Source organism: Poromitra crassiceps, assembly GCF_964638095.1.
Source record: "Poromitra crassiceps genome assembly, chromosome: 3".
Classification (NCBI taxonomy): domain Eukaryota; kingdom Metazoa; phylum Chordata; class Actinopteri; order Beryciformes; family Melamphaidae; genus Poromitra; species Poromitra crassiceps.
In genome coordinates this window covers 42,720,101-42,744,004 of record NC_139625.1, presented here as the reverse complement: position 1 = coordinate 42,744,004, position 23,904 = coordinate 42,720,101, and the positions used below count along the sequence as shown (strand labels likewise).

The following is a 23,904-nucleotide window of genomic DNA, read 5'->3' as shown; positions in this document are numbered from 1 at the left end:
CTGAGTATTTTAGTCTCATCTATTTTAGTCTCGTCAAAGAAAACTGGAACTTTTTTTTTTTTTTTGAAAGATCTATTAATCTGTTATAGACCTCTTTTATGTTTGTAAACAGTGGTTATGTATTTTGTGGGCAGAGCCGAAGTGGTTGCAGAAAGTGACAGCTAGCGGTTCAGCTGTCATAGAAATATGGAAGGTCCGGATGCCTTCTCAGACAGGTTATCTTACACAAATAAGCTAAATCTTTCAATGGGGTGAGGTTTCCTGGCCCGTACTCACTGTCAGGATGGGTCTAGGATCCAACTACATCGTCAAAGTTGCAGTGCCAGACATCGCCATAATCCTAGTGGGAAATTCCAGCGTCTATATGGCACAAGACGTCTTTTTCCCCGTACTCTGGGGATCTCTCCAGTTTCGGCTTCACTTGTTTCCTCAGAGTTTCTGCAACCACGCTGCGTGCGCAACTGCAGCAACGTAACCATGTGACGTCCACTCCAACAAATTGGTCTATTATGGAATGGTATTAAGGTTTGAACGTACAATACTGACACAGATTTAACTGTTCAACTACTTCTATTTCTCTTCTGGTTGGATCTTTTCCAAATTCGACCCTCCCTAACATTTCTGTCTCGTTTTTATTTGTTGATGAAAATGTCAATAGATTCCCTCATAGTTTTTGCCATCATAACTTTTTCAAGGATGATCTGATTAGATTTTGGTGGTCAAAGGTCAAAGGTCAAGGTCACTGTGACCTCTCGAACGCCATTTTCAAGCTTGTTAACGCGATATCTGAGGAACGCCTGGATGGAATTTCATCAAATTTGCCTCAAACATCGACTTAGACTCAAAGATGATCTGATTAGATTTTGGTGGTCAAAGGTCAAGGTCACTGTGACCTCTGGAACGCCATTTTCAAGCTTGTTAACGCAATATCTCAGGAATGCCTTGACGGAATTTAATCAAACTTGTCTCAAACATCGACTTGGACTCAAGGATGAACTGATTACATTTTAGTGGTCAAAGTTCAAGGTCACTGTGACCTCTCACACACCCAATTTCCAAGCTCTGTAACGCAACATCACAGGAGCGCCTTGACGGAATCTCTTCCAATTTGCCTCAAATGGCGATTTGGACTCCAGAATGAACTAATGGCGGAGGCATAAGTCCGCGTTGCGGTCGTTCTAGTTTAGTTTACATCTATTTTTCATCAGTGAAAATTGGTAGTTTTAGTCGACGAAATTAACACTGCACCCGTGTCTCCTCTCCTCCTCAGGTCATCAGAGGCTTACTGAAGTTCTGGCCAAAAACCTGCAGTCAAAAAGAGGTAAGGCTCTCATTAGTGTGCATATGTATCTGTGTGTATGTTCCACTGTTGGAGTCCAGTCACTATGGGCCCTATTCTCCCACAGGCCTTCGGCGCTAAAACGGGCCTTAAACGCAAAAAAACGTGCCTTGCGCCTGTTTCGGGAAGATATCAATATGGCTTTACGCTGCCAAATGCGCTTTAGGCCGAATGGGCGTGGCGCAGTCCCAGTATGGGCCAGAGTGGGCGTGTCGGCCTTAAATCTCGGCGTACTGCTATCTTCCCACCTGGCGTAAATTTAGCGCTTTGCGCTTTTGAAAACCAGGCCTATTCAGTTCGCCAGTTGCGCGGAGCGCTCCCCTCTGGCTCTCTCCCTCCCCTCTGGCTCTCTCCTCTGTCACCCTTCTCTGTGTCACTCTCTCCCTCTCTCCTCAGTCTGACAGGCACAATACGACTGTCTCTCTCTGACTCCCTCGCTCAGACAGACACAACACACGTCCTATAGGAAATAGCAGTTGTAAGTTCACTGCCTGTGAATGTCCCAGCATGCAATTGGGTACTCCATTTCGCTACTAAATAGCAACCAAATGAGGCGAAATAGATATAAAAGGTCGATCTAAAATAATGTGTAATGGTAACACAGCCTGCAATTGTAGAACATTTCAATATTGGGCCAAATAAAACATTGAAATTAAAACACCACCCTAAGTGAAACATATATGTCCTCCTGGGCCTATATATATCTCTTGTAGATTTAACGTGATTTAGATAAGTGTTAGCGGAACGCGCTTCGGAACGCGCTTCTACTGTCATGTGCTATACTGTGATGTCCGCTCCAATAACTTGGCCCTACTTCACATTTAGTTTTACAATAAAAACACATTTATGCAATGACTTTACATAATGTAGGGTATATTTATGTGCATCATTCTACCTGCAGCAGGGGAAAGAAAACGATATCGTTCTGGACAAACTTTCACCAATATAAAATTTATCTTATCATATGGATAGACTATATTTTTCTAGCTGATGCCTTTAGAACATTCTTTTCACTTTGATCTTGCTATAGTGTAGCGTATTTACATGCTTGCAGTATTTAAACTGCAGTTAGATTGGTTTGAGAAGCATAATAATATGGAATAATAGCCTATATGGAGACAGACAGACTGGATGAAGGGAGGGGGGGGGGGGGGCAGAGCGCTTGGCTTCTGTCTGGTTTTGCTGGACCACTGGAATTGGAGCTTAAAAGGCAAGCGTGCGATTCGTTTATTGCACTTATCCAATGAGCATGACGGTGCATAATTTTACGCTTAAAAGGCGTGGTTGTAATGCTTTAGGCTGCGTCTAGCGCCAAGACCAAGATATCAAGTGCGCTGGTCCGCGCCCACTGCGCCAGGCGCTCCGCGTAGAAACTAGGCCGATGCAACGATAGGGGCCTATATCTCCAGTCCAAGTTGAATCTCGAGTCCTCAGTGTTCCAGTCCAAGTCACCAAAGAAGAGTCTGAGTCAAGTCCCTCCCTATTACCTGAGTCATAGTCCAGAGTTACTGACCATGAGCATGAATGTAATTGGAACCAGGGATTCCGTTAGCTGGTAATTGCCGGCTTTTAGCCCGTATTTGTTACCGTGGGCCGGAAAATTACCGGCTCAAGGAGCCGGTTGGAAATGTGCCAAATAAATAAATTGCTTATACAAAATAGCCTAATATCGTGTGACCTATAGCCAATGATGTTGCCATAAGCTACAACTTAAATATAGACTTAAATATATTATATATTTTCGCCCCGCTGTTATTTTGAATGTTTGGTGAAAAAGGGAAAAAATACAGCAAACAATCTTTAACTGTAATGCACCATGCAAAAGCCGCACCTGCAGCATCCCGCGGCTGACAGCGTTTTGGCTTGACACAAGAGACCGAAATGTCAACGCAGACATCCCTCAGCCAGTTCTTTTTATGTAACGATGGTCCAGAACAAGATCCAAACAACCATGAGAAGCCGCCTCAGCGAGGAAAAGTTGGGTTGATAAGAATCGCAATTTGGCTTCAGATTTGCACATGCAGCGGAGGCGCATCGCTTATCAGTGAAGAAACTGCTGCGGGCGTATTGTGAGAAAAGCAGAGACAGAGAGGTCCTCTGACAGATTGTAAAGCTTATTATTATGTCCGTTAATTTAGCCTACTAATGTCAATGCCGTTTCAGCATAAATAGCCTACTATAACCTCAGTTGATTTGCCATTTAAGGAGGAGTAGGCCTATTTAATGAGCAGCTTTCATTTATTTGTCTGAATGATGGAGCATCATCTCAAAGCTCATAACACGCAACAAGGGGATTCATTCTCAGATGTAGGCTACAGGTAACGCAAAGCAAATATTCTTACGTCCATTCTGAAAGCGAGTTGGATGCCTGCGTGTCAACCAGCTCCAGTCGGCTTTTAATAACCTCATCATCCTTGTCAATAGACCCGCTTCAGAAAATATAGGCTACTTTTAAAAGTTTGACTGACTGCACGTCTCATCTCTGGCTTGTCGCAGGTAGGGAACTGGTTCTTAATTTAATTATTTTTCAAGTTATTTAATTTCACGTCCTTGGATGCAAAGACACATAATGTAGGCCCGCCAGTGTCTTTCTTTAGGCTTAATTAAACGGGAATATATGATAAATTGTTCAGTTCACAAAGTTGAAGAGTTCATTCACTATAATAAAATACATTTGTTGGATGATTGGATAATAGCTATTGTTTTTTGTGTTTTATTGTTTAATCTTAATGGGCCTGCAAACCCGAACCGAATTAATTAAATAAGGAGTGGTGTGCGGCTCACTCCCTTTGCACTCGTAAGTGCAGACCGCAGTGAATAGTTAGATAAAAAAATTTTTTAATAAATGCCAACAAAAATGATTTAAAATAAAGATTTTGTTTGCTAAAAATATACAATAATATATTATGTATTTAGGGATTGATTACATCTAAGGCCGGAATTCTGGAATGTTGCCAGCTCCATTGGCCATTTAGAAAAAAGCCTAACAGAATCCCTGGTTTATTATTAGAGCCTATTACAAAAAACTTAAAACAATTAACAAGTCCGAGTCCTTGTCTCCAAATTCCGAGTCCGAATGCTCGAGTCCCAGTCCAACAAGTCCGAGTCATCAGTGCTCAAGTCCAAGTTGAGTCACGAGTCCTGAAAATGTGTCCAGGACTCGGACTCGAGGACAGCACTGGTATGTTGTGCGTGTTTGTGTTCTGTGTGTGTGTTTAGTAATGTTTACTCCGCTTGTGTCCAGGTGATGTTCCTTGGGGAGCTGGAGGAGATTCTGGACGTGATTGAACCCACACAGTTCGTGAAGATCCAGGATCCACTCTTCAAACAGATCTCCAGATGTGTCTCCAGCCCACACTTCCAGGTCAGTGGAGAAACACTATCAACTTCACTTCTAAAGCCTCACAGTGCCAACTGACAGGACACTGTTACCCGCCTAGTAACAGTGCCCTGTCGGCCCTCACTGTGACGAGAGGACACTGTTACCCGCCTAGTAACAATGCCCTGTCGGCCCTCACTGTGACGAGAGGACACTGTTACCCGCCTAGTAACAATGCCCTGTCGGTCCTCCCTGTGATGAGAGGACACTGTTACCCGCCTAGTAGGGATGGGCATTTCTAGCAAAAACACTATTCGAAATTCGCTGGTCAAAGTCGACTTTTAATCAAAATTCGAAAATAAAAATAAAAATGTAAAAAAAAATTAAAAATGATTTTGTTTTTTTGTGAGTGAAATGTTGCATTGTCTCCCCTGATTCTAAGTACCACTGAAGTACACTGACATTGACATTTTCGAAAATACAAAACAGTTTTGACAATCATGAGTGGTTCATTAAATATTTAGTAGGCTCAGGTCTGAGTGCCAAAGGGGTGCCAAAGTCACCCCCTCTCCCTCTTCATGGGATTTCATCCGCCATTCATTTTTCCATAAACCTTGCTTAAAATGCTTATAAAAATTGTTTTACTTGCTCAAACCAAGCGATTCGACTATACTTAGAATCAGGGGAGACAATGCAACATTTCACTCTTTTTTTTGAATTTCAACTTTCAATAATAAAAGTCGACCTTGATAATAGCAACGATTATTTGAAAATTCAAAATTCGATGCCCATCCCTACCGCCTAGTAACAATGCCCTGTCAGTCCTCCCTGTGACGAGAGGACACTGTTACCCGCCAAGTAACAATGCCCTGTCGGCCCTCACTGTAACGACAGGACACTGTTACCCGCCTATTAACAATGCCCTGTCGGCCCTCACTGTGACGAGAGGACACTGTTACCCGCCTAGTAACAATGCCCTGTCGGCCCTCACTGTAACGACAGGACACTGTTACCCACCTAGTAACAATGCCCTGTCGGTCCTCCCTGTGACGAGAGGACACTGTTACCTGCTTAGTAACAATGCCCTGTCGGTCCTCCCTGTGAGGACACCGTTACCCGCCTATTAACAGTGCCCTGTCGGCCCTCACTGTGAGGCTTTAGAAGTGAAGTTGTCTCTTCATCAATGCCACACCATTTAAGACAAGAGCAGTACTTGTACCTTGCATATATTCGAAAATCATAATTTTTCTTGACCGACAACCGACACTCATTAGCCGACAACTGTCGGTTAACCGAGAAGATTAAAATGCGCTATTTTACTGTCTGTGCCCCATTAAACCATTAGGCTACCAAATGCTTGATTTTTTTTCAGTAGAAAGCGTTTATTTTTACATCTACAAGCAGAAAAAAACACATTAACAAAACGAGAAGACAAGTTGAACCCTCCAGCCATCTAAACAAAAACATTCCTCCGATAGGCTATACTGCTCGCATTGCATATTAAGGGCACGTCAATTGACACGCAGCCGCCCCGTGAAGTAGTGTTTGAGCGGACGACAGCCCAGGCTGCAGGCGAGGGCGCACTGACAAAGTGCGCAGCATCACTACAGTATCTTCTCTTTTAGCAATAGTCTTACTAATCCCACAGTGGTTTACCTGCTTTTGAGATCTGCAAAAAATAGTTTGCTTCTGTCTCACCCGTTCGCTCTCTCTCTTCACACACGCGGGTGGGCTGTGCTGTCTGGCAGGGCTCCACAACATTATAAAAACGAGTCCGCACTCCGCACGCAGTCTCTTGTGAAACAATTTATCCGAACTGCCATGTGTTGGACAGTAACGTTAACGTTAATTGATACTTTTCAATCGTCAATTCGACCGCTTCATGTCATTTTTGTAACACGGTAAAAACTACTGTTTCATCATTGAGTGCAAGCGTATGCATGCGTGTGCCTGATGAACATGCACTGCAGAGAGGGAGGGAGAGAGTTGCCAGGCGCAGCAAGCACCCACGCACACGCACATGCAAGATGTGTGTCCCGGCCGTTAGACCAAATGAGACAGTGAAGAAAAAGTAGGCTAATGACAGCACACACGGAGTTAACAAAACTATAGAACATGTATGAGCTGATTGTTTCGCTGGGTGTGTTAATCATTCTGAAGTGGTCACAGAGCACATCTGAGCTGTGTGCTCAGACATGAGCAGCAGAGGGGCGGGGCAGTCAGTGCGCTCACTTCACAGTGACTCTGTGGCTGCAGCAGGTGTTCAGCTGTGTGTGTGCTTCGCTGCGGAATGCGTTTGATCAGACATCGGGTAGATAAAATCAACATGAACCATGTGTTTATTTCTAAATCTAGCTTGATTAATACTTGCCCCATCGTTTAATATACTTATGTTACATTGCTGAACACGAAGGAGGGGGGGGGGATCGCCACATTGGCAACACTGTTATATGCAAATTAACATGGAAATTGACCGTTTAACCGACATGCTTAACCGACCAAAGACGTTCTCGGCGGTTAACCGGTTAACGGTTAACCGTCGACATCCCTAGTATATAACCAAAAGGGAAAAAAGGTAGCAGACAAAAGTTAAAACAGGTTGAGATTTCAAACAATTGAAAGTCCATAAAAAATAGAAGAAAAAAACTTGTAATCAACAACTTGTACTTTGTATTTAATAAAGGCATTCTGATTCTGAATTGGGATGTATTCTTTCTTTTAAATCTTAATTTCACCATTTAGCATTGTTTCTAGACACTTAAATGTGTGTGTGTGTGTGTGTGTGTGTGTGTGTGTGTGTGTGTGTGTGTGCGTGCGCTGCCCCCTGCAGGTGGCGGAGCGAGCGCTGTACTACTGGAACAATGAGTACATCATGAGTCTGATTGAGGAGAACTCCAGCGTCATCCTGCCCATCATGTTCGCCAACCTCTACAGGATCTCCAAAGAGCACTGGAACCCGTGAGTCTTTGCATGCTTTTAAAAGAAATAATGTAACGTTACATGCATGTGACAGTGTGTCCATGTGGGTGTGTGTGCGCCAAGTGCTCCAAGTCTGCTTTAACTCCCAGCTCCCCCCCCCCCCCCCTCTCACTCATTCAGTGCTTAGCTTCAACACAACAAGCATGGATGCTGTGAGCACACACGGTCTTGTCTTGGACATGCACAGAGAGCTAAATATGGAATAATTTTTGCTTACGTTACGTTGTATGTAGTGTCCCACCCTACGGGGACGGACACTACATAGCCCATCTGTAAACGATGTTTAAAAATGCAGAGGCAAATAAGTCATCAAACAAGTGTTATTTTGTGACAGCCAAGTACCTGAGGGCCAGCTACTTTTCACATCATGGGTTATAAGAAGAAAAAGAAAAAAACACATACAATACAATTGTACTCTAAGGATTTTGTTTACGGTCTGAAAACATTAGTTCCGCCTGCCTTTTTCCTACTTGGTGCTTGTCTACAAACTGTACGATAGTGCTGTCAAACTGAACTTGCTTCCTTAGGGCCTGTGTCCACCTAGCGTCTTTTCCTCAGGTCCAGCGTCTTTTTTCAGTTGTTTCCAATGGGGGGAGAGCGTATGCCGGCGCACACGGACGTGTAGAGAAAGTGCGCTGCACCCAGCGTATATTTTCAGAGCGCTCCGCCGTTTTTGTGCGCCGGCTCCCAGCGCTTCCAGCTGAGAATAATTTAACTTTTCAGAAAGACGCTGGTGTCGGGTGCTCCTTTTCTGGCAACTAATCATATGGAGAAACTATCGCAACAGAGACAGAAAGGCTCAATTGTGGGAGCAGATTGGCTAAACACTTAATATTTCTGGTGAGTGTTGTGCTTACTGCTTTTAATAATGTAGCCTACCTGTGTTGTTAGCTTGCGTGTCAGCTATCAAGCTACTACCGCACTGAACTAACGTTAGTTTCAGAGTGCTTCCTTGTATATTGTGCGCTGGGATCAGCGCTCCCCAGCGCACTCCCAGCGTTTAACGTTGGAAAAAGACGCTAGGTGGACACAGGCCCTTAACCAATACTGATATAGTATGTCTTGAGAGATAAGCCACGGGCCGCATGTGGCCCCCGGGCCAGACTTTGGACATGCCTGATATTATGGTCTTAGATGTTGGATATGGTAATAGGGTGATGCACCATAAATGTTGGCTGCATTACAGTAAGTGAAGTCTAGGCTAGTGACATTTTAAAGTAGAATGTCATAACTCACTCACTTTTTCATGTATACACCGAGACTTCACAAAATGTTTGGTCATGGAAATTTGTTTTGAAGTCATGGAAAAGTCATGGAAATCCATGTGTATGATCCAAAATCCAAATTACCGGTAATGTGTATGAACCCTGAATGAGGAGGAAGGGACACTCGCACATTACTGTCTTCACTTGCTTTGCTCAAACAGGAGTTTATTATACAACGTTTCAGTACAGGACATTTTTCAATTGACAGGAGGAATAGAAAACTATATACAGAAGGCTGGCTTCACAGTGACCAATCATTACACACATCAGTGGCAAAAGCCTTCACCTTGTGGCTCATAGTGAGCTGCTCCTTCTATTACAAGATCTCAATTGGCCTCAATTACATAGGTCTATGTGGGTCTTGGAAGAATCGGTGAAGGTTTTTGCCACTGATATGTCTATAATGATTGGTCACTGTGAAGCCAGCCTTTTGTATATATTTCTATTCATCCTGTCAGCATATACTTGAAAAAGGTCCTGTACCGAAACGTATAATAAACTCCTGTTTGAGCAAATGAAGACAGTGTGCGGGTGTCCCTTCCTCTACTGTAAGTGCATCTTCTCCACCTAGGCACCTGCCACAAGTCTTCTCAGGTGTGCAAGAGTCTTATGATCAACTCGAGCAATGATGACATCACTCACTGATGACATCACTGGTGACATCACCAATTCTATACATAAGTGATATCATCAGTGATTTATGATGGATTTGAGTGTGTCCCGGAGGCTTTGGAGACCACTGTGTTCCAGACAAGGGGGGGTCTAACTGCCAGTGGGTGCTAGCAATTTGATATCAGTAAATCATAGGGAAGGGGCGAATGCTCCATAGAGTCTGTACGTTTGACCATTAAAATGTGGGCGGAGGCAGACCGGAAGGAAGTTCAATGGTACCAATCACGACACATATAAAACATAACCGAGGCAGGTGATTGGGGAGATGAGCAGAAGTGCCTTTAGCGAGACATCCCGCCTTAAGACGGTAAATCCTTTTTGACCAACTTTCCCCTCTGTGAATTACAGACGTCATCGTCGGGAGCATTTAATTGTGGGAGCCAATGTGTCTGTTTGAAGAGAATAACCATGACCTGAATTACGTTTCTCCAACACAAATTTGAAAACATTCCTCCGCCACAAATTGAATTACATCGCAAACGTTAGTTAATGGTTAGATTTGGGCCACTAAAACAACTTGGTTAAGGTTAGGAAAATGGTTTGGTCATGGTTAAATAAATACAAATTAAAATGTGAATAAAAACTTGACTCATGAGCTCATGAAACGCTGGGAATCGAACCCCGGTCATTTTATCACCTTATGAGCCGGTTAATGCCATTGCTAGAAAGATCTGTGGCTGAGAAATACAGTAAACATAATCCTGCTCAGTCAGACTTTGTGCTCATTGAACTTTTATTTATTACATTTTATTTATTACATTGTATCATCGTGGTTGTGTTGAATCCTGAAGCCCATAACGCATATCGTCAGATAAGCAGATCACCCCAATCCTCATGCCATGTAGTCGTAGTCTGTTAACAAGTGTGTCATTTTGGAAAGACACAAACTGACTGTAGGCTGTGTGTGTAACTGCTGAATGTGTTGAGGTCAGCCTCAATACTGACAGCCTGTCTCTCTGCTCAGCCTCAGACTGACAGCCTGTCTCTCTGCTCAGCCTCAGACTGACAGCCTGTCTCTCTGCTCAGCCTCAGACTGACAGCCTGTCTCTCTGCTCAGCCTCAGACTGAAAGCCTGTCTCTCTGCTCAGCCTCAGACTGACAGCCTGTCTCTCTGCTCAGCCTCAGACTGACAGCCTGTCTCTCTGCTCAGCCTCAAGGCCTAAACATGGTCGTCCGTCCGCCTCGAATTGGAGCCGTCTCGCCGTCTGGCGGCGCCAGCTACCCCTACATGCTCGGACGCCACTACGCCCTCCCCCCTCCCTCCTCCTGTGGAAGCTCCGTGTGAAAATGGCGGAGATTGTGTGCCAGGCAGTCTGAATGAAATTGAATGTAACGTTCCCAATTCTATGTATTAAATTCTAAAAAACGACCCTCAACATTTAGGAAGGCTAAGCCACACAACTAGTTCGTTATAATCTAACGTCATGCTTTGAAAGGCGACTTTACGACGATGAGCCAAGGCAATGGCCAGTCACAACTCTCGTGCAGCTGACGTCACGCACGTATCGTCGGCGCTGAGTCACATTTTCGAGCAGCCCCCGTCAGCCGACGGCACCCCCTCCCCATAGGACGGCGCTCCACCCGCCGTCCTACGGGGAGGGCGGGGCGAGGCTCTGACGGACGACCATGTTTAGGCCTTCAGACTGACAGCCTGTCTCTCTGCTCAGCCTCAGACTGACAGCCTGTCTCTCTGCTCAGCCTCTGACAGCCTGTCTCTCTGCTCAGCCTCAGACTGACAGCCTGTCTCTCTGCTCAGCCTCTGACAGCCTGTCTCTCTGCTCAGCCTCAGACTGACAGCCTCTCTCTCTCTCCTCCTGTCTTTCTCTCCTCTCAGGGCGATAGTGGCGCTGGTCTACAACGTCCTGAAGGCCTTCATGGAGATGAACAGTACCTTATTTGATGAGCTCACAGCCACGTACAAGTCAGACCGCCAGCGGTAAGAGTCGCTCACAGTCACACCGTGATGTGGAGATACATGCGTGTGTGTGTGGGGGGGGGGGAAGTAGCACATTAGTGGTTCAGACACAGGAGGAAGAGTAGTACTTGTCACTGCCCGAATGGATCACTTGGTTATTTGTATAGGTACAAAAATGCCTATAATACTACTCAATTAGACTGTTTTTTGAGAATTAGAATGTGTACATACATTTACCAAGAAGACCATAGTTTCACAGGCTTTTGGCTTGGAATAAACCTGCCGCTTGCAGTGGAGGGACCTTTATTTTGGAACAGCACCGGATGTAGTCTGTCCTTTTCTATCTAACTTTACACACATTAGCTAGCTAGCTTGTTAGCCAGCAAACTTACATACTTTACATACTTTATATGCAGGGTTGGGGAGTAACTGTATTTCATTACAGTTGCAGTTTAAATTGGTGGTATTCTGAATACAGTACTCATACATAAACATACATTTACCATAAACAGATTAAAAAAAATGTGCAACAATTTATGCACGCGCAATGCACCTGCCACACACCACAAGACAACGGCAATGTCAGAGGAGACCCAGCCAGGAATCCATCCATGTAAGCAAGTGTTAACTCCATTCAGAGTGACCCAGACGAATGGGCCCAGCAAGATGATTTTGAAGCATTCCGAAAATAATCCAAAGTATTTGTTACTTAACTTGAGTAGTCTACTGTAAAGGTCTCATTATAGTCGAGCGAGGCTCCGTGAGGCGGAGCTCCGCGAATCACGTGCGAACCTCGCGCTGGGGCAGATGCTTTTATAGTCAGAACGGCAGCCAAGTGATCGGCATGTTACATTGTACAATGGTAATAGTGAGAAGAGCCCGTGAAAAGTCGCAATGAAACGGTATTATGTACCGTACCGTATATGACCGTATATCAGCACGAGTGAATCACCAAACTTGTTTTTACTGAATAGCCGTTTCAGTTCTCAGCCCTGATAGCCTACTCTGTGCTGCTTTAAATCTCTCTCAACACAACACATTTACTTGTTGAAATGACTAAAAACGAACAGTTGCAAATCAAAGTTTAGCCTACCACATGGGTCAAGAAAATGTGGTGAAAACATAGCTCAGTGTTCAGGGCTCAGTGGCTTGAAAGCGTCCATGTTTGGAGAGAAGCCATGCGGAGGTCGCGCTGCTAGAAAAATGTTCAGGTACGTGCTGTGCGGCTGCGGGGGGCGCGCCCAACACATTGACGTCATTTGATGCTGGCGCCCCTCACTCCTCCCCCGCGCCTGGCCCGGCACGGCGACCATACAACAAACTTAATGCAGAGGTTTTCAAAGTGGGAGGTGGAGGGCTCCCCGGGGGGCTCCAAGCAGTTTCAGGGGAAGCTCAGTGAATGGAAGTAAAAAGAAAATATTACATTGGTTATTGCATTAGTTATCAAAAGGAGATCACATAGAATATCATAAATGTGTCTGGTTTGGTTAAAGAGATAGTTCAGAGATATAGTATTTTGGGGAATTTCATATTTCATATTTTGGAGTCATAAACAATTATTGATCCTTTATTATTTTTGTTGTATATTAATGACATAGAGTCAGCCTGTTCATGTCCTTTATTTCTCTATGCAGATGATTCCGCCTTGTTGGTAACCGGAGAGTGCTTAGAAACCGTTAGAACATCAATTAGTAAAGAGCTTCAAAATGTAAGCGCATGGTTATGCAACAACAAGTGATCCTTGTCTGAATGTATTGTTTTTGTAACAAAGGGTCCAGCCCAGTTTTGCTGTTGAATGTATGGTACTAAGTTAAAGGAAAAGTGTTGTGTAACATATCTGTGAAGTCAATTGGATCAGTGTATGACCAGTGAATCTTTCAATATTTTATTTTACATTTTTCTGAACATACGAACAAGACAAAGGCTCAGACACAGGAAAACAAAAGAAAAAACAAACAAAAACACATTATCAAGTTTCGAGATTTTGAAGTTCTCCCAGAAGAACACACTTTTTCAGGTCTTGTTGAGTCCCCCCCCACTCCAGGCATCTTATTTCTAGACTAGTACACCTGTTTGATGACTGCACTATCCTGGTTTGCTTCCTATCTCTGGAAACGCTCATACCAGGTCTTATGGAGAGGGTCCGTCTCCAGATCCTGCCCTCTTACCACTGGTGTCCCCCAGGGCTCAGTCCTGGGCCCCTTACTTTTTCTTCTCTATATCAGATCTCTTGCCTATGTGATCTCTTCTCATGGCTTCTCTTATCACTGCTATGCTGATGACACCCAACTTTTCCTTTCCTTCCCCCCCTCCGACACTCAAATCGAGGCTCGCATCTCTGCATGTCTCAAGGACATTGGCGACTGGATGTCTGCCCACCACCTCAAGCTCAACCTTGGTAAGACAGAGCTACTCTTCCTCCCAGGGAAAGACTGTCCTCTCACAGATCTCTCCATCTCCATCGACAACACCACTGTACTGCCCTCCCAAACAGCTAAGAACCTTGGGGTGATCCTCGACAACCAGCTGTCTTGCTCTGCCAACATAGCTGCGACAGCACGCTCCTGTAGGTTCTCCCTCTACAACATCCGCAAAATCCGTCCCTTCCTCACAAGAGAAGCGACTCAACTCCTGGTCCAGTCACTTATCGTCCTTCGCCTGGACTACTGCAACGTGCTCCTGGCTGGCCTACCTGCCACCGACATACGACCGCTTCAGCTCATTCAGAACGCTGCAGCCCGTCTGGTATTCAACCAACCCAAATTCTCTCATGTCACTCCCCTCTTCCGGGACCTCCACTGGCTTCCCATCTCAGCTCGCATCAAATTCAAGACACTGGTACTGGCCTACAGGGCAGTACACCAGTCAGCTCCCCTGTACCTGCAATCTATGGTCAGGTTCCAAACCTCTCACCGCTCCCTTCGCTCCTCTACCAGTGCAGGGCGCCTCGCTCCTCCTTCGCTACGGGCGCTCAAAAGTCGCTCATCCCGATCTCGACTCTTCTCCTCCCTGGCACCCCAATGGTGGAACGAGCTGCCACCTTCGGTCAGGACTGCTGAATCACTGCCGATCTTTCGGAAAAGACTAAAGACTCACCTTTTCAGGCTCCACCTGGGCCCTTCTTGATCTAACTTCTTTCTCTCTCTTCTTTCTCTCTCTTTATTTACCGTAATATAAAAAAAAAAAAAAAAAATCCTAAACTAAAACTCGTACCACTGTTCCTTCAGGATTTGTAGTTGTCATAGACTGTGCTCCATAGTTGATTGCTCTATTGCTGACAAAAAGTGTGTTACTGTAAGTCGCTTTGGATAAAAGCGTCTGCCAAATGACGTAATGTAAATGTAAATGACTACCGTAAATTCCGGACTATAAGCCGCGGCTTTTTTCCCGTTTTTTGGCCCCTGCGGCTTATATAACGGTGCGTCTTATCTATGGATTTTTTCAGAAAAAAAAAAAAAAATACAAATAAAATCTCTCTTTTTTAGCACTCTTTCTAACTATAAATCCACTTCTGTTTTAATTTCCTCTCTTGCCCTCTTTTCACCACACCGCGGACACTGTGTGCACTGTAAAAATAAACAACGGTGGTGTTGTGTTATGTTGTTTTGTTGAAATGTTACGGTAATACGGTAAATGGGAGCTTCCTCAAACAGCCATCTCTTTCCCGACAATCCCCTCTGTGCGTGACCACTTACATATGTTAATTACGGTAAGCAAACGGCCACTCGGCCATCAACTCCCTCCCCCGACTACCAGGAGAAAATCACAAACTTCGGCGAATTCACACAAAGGAAGATCAAGGAATATTCCATCGAACCGGAGCAGATCATAAATATGGATGAAGTGCCTTTGACGTTCGACCTGCCACTCACTCGGACTGTTAACAAGAAGCGCCCTGGAGGATTCTTTCACCAAAAAAAAGCTTTGCTCGTTCTCGACAGCATGAGAACGAGCAGTAGAAGCAACACTCTCACTTACCATGGGGAAGGTACGCAGAAATTCACACGACGCAGCTTTCAAGTTGAAAGCAGTCAATCTCGCATTAAAAGAGGGAAACAGAGCAGCCGCGCGTAACCTGGGCATCGATGAGTCAATGGTGAGGCGTTGGACGGTGCAGCAGGAGGAACTGTCTCAGCACGGAATATTATAGGAGTGTGAAAACATCCACAATCACCAACGGGTTCCAAAACGCTGGACTGCTGCGGGATGAAGAGGATGACGCCGCCACAGCTGGCGCTGAGGGCCGTCAGAGGCTTCAGAGGCTGTTCGATGCCGACAGTGATGAAGAGGAGTTCGTTGGTTTTGAGTGACAATGAAGGAGAGAGGAGAGTGGTTGACGAAGCCACCCTGAACCTGTTCGTTTCCGACACTGAAGATGAGGACTTTGGTGGTTTCAGTACGCAGGAAGAAGAGGAAGACGAGGATTAGTGACTTGACTTCTCTGGTTACAGGTTTGCTGCACATATAGCCTATTGTTGTGTGATTTTGTCTGGGGATTAGTGACCTGACTTTTGTTTTGTTTTGTTGAAATGTTAATAAATGGGAGCTTCCCCAAACAGCCATCGCTTTCCCGACATTCCTCTCTGTGCACGAACCCTTTCATATGGTAATTAAACATCAAAACACCCGCGGCTTATAGACCGGTGCGGCTTATAGAAGAAAAAAATAGTCAATTTTGGTCCCGCGGCTTATAGACCGGTGCGTCTTATAGTCCGGAATTTACGGTACATTAGGGCCTTCACTGAGAGGATTAGAGAGGCATGGCAGGACGAACTTGGTGTTGATCTACCGCAGATTATATGGGACAGGAGTTTGTCTATGGTCCAGTCTTGCTCAGTTAACAGTAGACACCAGCTGATCCAATTCAAAGTTACTCACCGTCTTCACTATTCCAAATCGAAATTACACAAGATTTACCCATCTGTCTCACCACTATGTGATAGGTGCCAGGTGTTAGAGGCTACACTGTCACACGCTTTCTGGCTTTGCCCTTTAATATCCAGATTCTGGGCCAAAGTTTTTGACTGGTATTCTAAGGCTTACAGAGTAGCTCTTGAGCCGGAGGCAGAACTTCCATTTTCGGCTGCTCAGAATCCTTGTTACTTCTCCCTATGGCTGTGCAGCAATCCCTGACACAGGGGATGATCGTCGCCAAAAGACTTATTTTGAAAGACTGGAAGTCCCCCTCTCCACCCTCCTTTCAGCTGTGGCTGACGGACATGGTCTCAGTAGTGCGTATGGAAAGACTCAGGTCTCTGAGGACTAACTCAATCAGGAAGTTCTCAACCATCTGGGACCCGTTTCTGGACTACCTGGGTGAGGTCAGAAATGAATAACGTACACATCCTAGCACACATATTTTAAGGTGAGGCGGTCCTTTGTCAATTTGAATGGGAGATTTTCCAGGAAACCAGGGGTGAAGACATCAGAGAGAGGCATAAAGTCACTCTTTGTCCAGTTAATTGTGTATCTGGACAGCTTACCGAAGGAGGTGATTAATTCTAGGAGAGGGGATCGATTGTTCTGAGTTATGTAGGTATAATATTACGTCATCGTAAAAAAAAAAAAAACTTTTGCTATTAAACAGGCTAAAATATTATGCTGTGTGTGGTAGTTGAAACATAGTTTCAAGTTGACGTTTATTTATGTTTGTAGTTGAAACAAAAACATAAATACTGTAGGCTACATGAATGGAAATGTTTGATCATTAATATCTACTTTTAGAAATTATATAGGCTGAAATCAAATCACTGTGCATAATTGTGAAAGGGTCTTTATTGACAGACGAAAAGGCTGTTATTTACCCTTTGTGAGTAAACCCTGGTGAGTAAATATATGTGTAACTAAAACCATTAAAATTGACAACAGGTCTGCAACTTTTTTTTCCCATGTATCTACTTGGCTGGTTGGGAACCCCTGTGTTACATAACTGGACAGTCATGTAATTCAGGTTACAGCTCAAAAAACACGTTTTGGTATCACTAACCAAATCAATATTGAAATTGATCGAATCGAATCGAAATTAATTGATTCGCAACCTTGTGAATCGGAATCGAATCGATTCTTGAAATTTGAACCAATACCCAGCTCTAAAGGCCACTCAACCTGATCGAACGCCTTCTGTGCGTCGAGTGACAAAATCGCTGCACCACTGGTCTTACTGTGATCTGCGTATATGGTGTTAAGGAGGCGTCTGACATTGAAAAAGGATAACCTATTTGGGATGAACCCCATCTGATCAGGATGAATGATGGATGACAAATGTTTATTTAGCCGAGTAGCCAGCGTTTTAGTGATTACGGTACTTTTCTGTCAAAAGTCTGGAGTGCTATGTAGCTGGCCGGGTCTACTTCCTCCTTCCCCTTTTTTAAGATAAGGGAGATGTTAGCTTCATACAGTGTTTTAGGCAAGACTTTGTCCTTCTTAGAGCTAGATGTCATTCTGAGTAGTGGGGCGAGAATGTCGCAGAATTTCTTGTAAAATTCAGCACCGAATCCATCCGGCCCAGCTGTTTTGCCTGATGGGAATGATTTAATGGCAGAAGTTATTTCTTCCAATGTAAAATCAGAGTCTAAGTCCTCTCTGGCAGCATCACTAAGTTTGGGTGTTTCAAGAGGGTGGAAAAGGTGTTCAAATCGGGTTGAGCAGCATCACATTTAGATGAGTAGAGTTCACTGTAAAATTCCCTAAAACGATCGTTTATCTCCTTGGGATCAGTTAGCAGGGCACCCCTCTTCGATTTAATGGAGAGGATTGACCTGGAGGCCTGGGCGCCCTTGAGCTGCCGCGCCAGGAGCCCCTCTGGTTTATCTCCCAGGTCAAATTGCTTTTGTCTCAGTTTTAAAAGGAGAGTGTTTATCTGACCACCCAAGATGCAGTTATATTCATATTTTAGCTTCAATATCTTATAATCCTCAGGGGATTTTGAAGCCTGGTATGCTGCTTCAAGGGTGGGAAGAGCATTTTCGAGCTCCAATAGTGGCCTCTCTCCTTTTTTTGGCAGCGGACTCGTATGAGATTACGGTATATCCCCACGGATGACAACCTTTAATGTTTCCCATAGTGTGGAATCTGATACTTCACCGTTGTCATTGAATTCTATAAAATATTTCAATTTGGTGGTAATATATTCTACGAATTTCCCTTCAGCGAGTAAGGAGGGGTTGAAACGTATATCTGCCTAAAGGGGCTGCAGTCATGGAAGTAAATTGAAATGGGATACTTTTCTTGAAAATAATAGCCACGCCGCGGGCATTTATTTATTTATTTTTTATAAGTAATTTATCTCCCCCAAATAACATTAGCCAAGCTAGATATTCTTTTGTTCCTGGCAGTGTTCATGTATCACATATTGTTTGTTTACTCACCAAGTAAAGGTCATGGAAAAAATGTAGATAAGAGCAAATAAAAGGGAGGAGGAGAAAAACAATTTACAAAATATAGAAGGTGAATTCGGGGACCCTTCAGAACCGACTTTCTTTAGAGGATGGTGGCCTTCGCGTAGGCCATGGCTTCAGTAGCATCCTGGAACTGTTTCTCAGTCCTGTTGTGAGTAATGCTAAGCCGGGCTGGATGAAGGAGACCGTAGCGGATGCCGTCCCATCCTCGGAGCAGTTTCTTGACCTCGTTGAATGCCGACCTGGCGCGAGCAACACTCTGTGGGTAATCAGGGAACACGGAGATAGTGACTCCCTTGTAGTGCAGTGGGCCAGCCTCTCTGGCACGGCGCAGGATTTCGATGCAGTCCTGGTGATAGTGTAATTTTGCTATTATGGCTGTGACCTGTCAATCAACACGAGTTGATCCATTTTCAGAGTCTCTTTGATCAGCTTTGAGACAGAAGCTGGGGAGCTTGAGTCAGGCTCTTCTGCCACCTTCAGTATACGAATATTCGATCTCGTCATTCTCCCCTCCAGGTCGAAGCATTTCTCCTGCAGGCTCTTCTGCACGCTGCTTTTTAGAGCTGTTACATCGTCCGAGCAGGAAGACAAGCCACGCTCCATGTCTGACATCGTTGTTTTCATTGCCTCCAAGTCAGAGCGTAGTATCGCCGTGTTGTTTGCTATCTCCGTTTTAACCACTTGTAACTCCGTCTTAATCACCCCAAATTCTGCAGCCAGCACATTCTTCAGCTCTGTTTGGTAAAGGCCAGCTATTTCAGTTTTGAGCGAGGACAGCAGCACAGCTTTCATGTTCACCATGTCGGCCTGCTCTTTTTCCTTGGGCATGTTATTGCTAGCCACTGCCACAGTTTGCTGTGTAACGTATTTGAATTGCGCGAGGCGACTTTCCATTTACATGAAAAATGACTACTAAACCCAGTTGGGGGGTTTTAGTGGTGCTTTGGGTACCTTTTTATATCTGTAGGATGCCAAAAAAGGAATTATATCAAGTTTTGTGCGGAGCTCGCCTAACCCACAACCTACTCCATTGTCTGCTCGCTAGCGCCCCCTCTTTTTTATTCTTGATTCTTTTATATTGAGGTTTTCTCCTGTGTATTATTGTAAAATGGCATTATTCCCTTTTCTGTTTGCCCCCCAGCCGAGACCTCAGGGCCACAATGGAAATAAGTTTAGCGACTTTATTGAGATATCCTGATTAATTATTTTATACTGTATGCTTGTTGGTGTCTTGTATTTTTTAATTTGTCAAATAAATTCAATCAAGCAATCAATCAAATGCTTCAGACATACCTGTTTTATGTATTTAGTCTGAAGTATGTCAAACAGCAATATGAGTCTATCTTGGCTCATTTGCTTAGCATCTATAACATAATAATGATCCCATAGGCATCTCGGAATATAGCGAAACTACGGTAAGCAAGTAAACCAAGGTAAACCATTGTCTGCGGGGAGGCCCACTGTCTCACTTTGAATACCCCTGATCTAATGGAATACATTACAATTTACATTTTAGGGCATGTATTCAGTAAACTGCAGTGGAATACGTTTTAAATTAAAAGCAACCCTCCCAACACTGTTTATATCTTGCAGATAACTCATAAAGCTTTGTTACCAGATACAATGATGGTTTGATATTGTTGTCTGAGTAACTAATTGCTAAGTAAACAAACTGGGCAAGGGATGCAAATCGGGTAGTGTCAAAGTCAACTCTAATGTGGTTTGTCCAAGTGGTGTAACTGTACGTAACTGTCCAAGATGGCAGCCCTGCTTGTTACATGCAGGGTACAAATAGGGCAGCGATGCAAGTCGTGCAGTGACACCACTAATAGGAGCAGAAGTAGTAGTAGTAGTAGTAGTAGAATTGGAGTTAACAGCTTGCATAAAGACACATAAGTGCATTCAATTACACAAAAGCACATGCATTGCATACACACACACACACACACACACACACACACACACACACACACACAGTATGACAGACACCAGGGGGCCAAGTTACCTTTACATGCTGACTAGCTTCTGCCCTGGAGGGGTTTAGATGGCCAGTTTGAAATGTATGTTGGCATGTCTGTTAGCATGTTTCTCTGTGTGATGTGAGGTGAGCGCGGGGCTGCACTGGGTTGATGTAGAGGCTAAGTGAGGATTAATGCACAGTCAGCGATAAGCCCTGCCGCCAAGCTGATTACCCGGCTACTTAACAATCACATTCTGCATTTTCCACAAAATGGTGATTTAGAAAATACTAGGGCCGCTGCGCGACCTCGCCTGTAGCTCGTCCTCGCCTGTCCCAGCAGCTGTTTTGCCCTTGGGGTTAGTAGCTCCCCTGGCCCATGAAGTTTGCTTTTTCTCAGCAGTAGTCATAGTCCTTTTCTCAGGAGTTCGAGTTGATGATTCTTCTATACACGATGACATCAATTTAATTGTGACATCATCAGTGACATCATTAGTGATGTCATAGCCTTGAAACACAGGCTGTTGCTTTGAGTGATATCACTGATGATGTCATCAGTTATGTCATACAATGTCTATGACATCATCAATGGGACAAAGGCTGAAACAGTTTGCTGACTCATCACTCGTCACACATCGTCACTGAAGACATAGAGTACCGCAGGAATGAGTCCGGAAAACATGGATGCTAACACTTCCGGCTTCTTCACTGTTTCCGCCTATGGGATTTTTGAATGGGTTTTTGGCACGATGCTTAAAATAAGGTCTGTGGTTAACGCAAGCTTATTCAGAATCAGAATCACTTTTGCCACAGTATGAAAGTTACATACGAGGAATTTGTCTTAACACATTCACTGCCAGCCGTTTTTTTTTTTACTGTAGGTAGCTTCTGCCAATGGGTTTTTTTGAGGATTCTGGCTCATCTTTCAACAGCCGAGGATTATTTTATGCTAAGATTTTGTGAACACAAAATATCTCAAAAGAACTAATAGAATGTGTGCTTTCTCTGTCTAAAAGAGTTAGTTTGTAGAGTTAGTAGTTATGTAGGCATTAGCACTTGAATACAGCATGGTTTCAGCGTCTGAAAATTTAAGCTGAGATAAATGCCTTTTTGTGAAATTCGATAGAACAGTCACTTTAACCATTCATTTTTGGCATCAGTAAGACGTCAGACATCTAAACAATAGTTTTGAACAGTAATTTCCTCCATAACAGCAGGAAACCCCCCTCTCCTTCAAACTCCTCCCTCCGTGTGTGTTCTCCTCCTGCCTCCCTGGCTCTGCAGCGGGCGTGTCACAAGTGAGTTGCTGCTGCTGCTGCTGCCTGTGTGCTGGCGGCCGCTCTTTGGGCGAGTCTGGATGGGCTCGCTCGTTTCTTGGGGTTTCGGTTGAGAGCTTTGATGAAGCTTTTGCGATTCTGGTCTTATTTATGCTGCATGTTTCAAAGTGTGTTCCACCCGTAATCTATTATGCAAATTTGCAATCCCCCACCGCCAGCTCCCTGCGCGAAAGCGTTTTCGCCAATCCATTTTCATGAGAATGGCTTCCTCACGCGGCTGTTTTTGCTTGGCTTTCTCTCGTCTGGAGAGCACTGTCGCCACTTAGTGGGTCGGTAAAATAGATTATACACATTCAATACCTCCCATATTTTAATATGAGATGTAAAAGGGGTTGATCGACGTCCCACCGTCAAAAATTTTTTTTTTTTTTAAAGACGAGATATCTCGTCAACGGCAGTCAACCGTTTTTTTTTTAAGACGAGATATCTCGTCAACGGCAGTGAACGTGTTAAGGTGCGTTCACACCGACCTATTAAAGTTTTTCGCTGGCGTCGAGTTTACATACAAAGTCAATGCAAACGAGCGATTGAGCGTATATTCGCCTGGGAGAAAAATTGCTGGGCGTCTGAGCGGCAGAGACAGAGCGATAGGGAGAAAATACGCTCGTCGCCCGAGATGAAATAATCCAACTCGAGCGAAAATACGCTGGCATCAGTTGCTCGCCGCTCAATGCTGATTGGCTGCCGTGTGAGAGCGAGTCAAGGATCCCACTGGCTTGGAACAAACCGCTGGTTTATTGTGTGGCAACAAACTGCATTGACAGCCTGACAGCTGACATGAAGTGAAGTCTGTCCTACCGGAATGGAGCTCGCATTAGGAGCACGCTGATAGGCTTTAGCTTGTAAACAATGACGGTGGCTCGTAGTGGACAAACAGCATGACATTGCGTAACGTTATATCCCCCACATGTCCGTCATTTCGTGTGCCTGTTGATGAGCGATTTAAACAGAGCGACAGAGCGATTCCAAAGGGTTGAATCAAGCGACAGAGCGAAAAATAAATATCTCGGTGTGAACGCACCTTTAGTGTCTGTATACAGCGTAGCGGTCACATACAGGGATAAGAAGTAGGAAGATAACTACCGGTAACTGCAATCGCAAGGTTGCAAGTGCAATCAAATCGAGTCAATATATACAATATGTACATGAGTGGTGAAGTGTTCTGTGGATAATAAATATGAATTTACGTTGGATTTACATGAGATTTACAGACTGAGTTAAATATACGTTAAATAGGCAGTGGATTTACATGAATTTTCAGTCAGAGTTAGATAAGAGTTTACATTGAATGTACATGAAATTTACAGGCTAAGTTAAATAGGCATTAATGTGCAGGGAATTTACATCAATTTACCATTCCCAGTTAGACAGGCATTAAATTAGATACAGTATGAGTTCCAGTTTTATGGGGGGGGAGTTCAGTTGAGTTTAGGAGGAGGTAGTGAGTTTGTGTGTGGGGGGGGCTTGTTGGTGAGGCCCTTGGCGGAAGGGGTTTCCGGGCCTTGTTGGTGAGGCTGATGGCGGTTGGGAAGAAGCTGGTCTTGTGGCGGCTGGTTCTGGTCTTGGCAGACCTCAGTCTCTTGCCGTGGGGGAGTGTCTTCATGGCCAGTTTAGGACTGCCAATATTTAGCACAGGCCAAAGATTTTCATAATTGTTGGTCATCTTTCAAGACCCACAGTAAATTATCTATTAGCACCAAAGTGATTTGCAATACCTCAAA

General features: G+C 44.4%; 1 protein-coding gene across 5 annotated transcripts in view; it reads left to right on the top strand.

Annotated features, from left to right (window-relative positions):
* Positions 1-23,904, top strand: part of ppp2r5eb (protein phosphatase 2, regulatory subunit B', epsilon isoform b) — a 151,462-nt gene that overhangs the window by 114,880 nt on the left and 12,678 nt on the right. For all 5 annotated transcript variants that reach the window (XM_083633778.1, XM_083633779.1, XM_083633777.1 and 2 more), the window contains exons 10-13: positions 1,271-1,321; positions 4,584-4,703; positions 7,489-7,616; positions 11,409-11,510. In XM_083633778.1, coding sequence (XP_083489904.1) covers positions 1,271-1,321; positions 4,584-4,703; positions 7,489-7,616; positions 11,409-11,510 — 401 coding nt within the window. The remainder of the gene's footprint in view (positions 1-1,270; positions 1,322-4,583; positions 4,704-7,488; positions 7,617-11,408; positions 11,511-23,904) is intronic.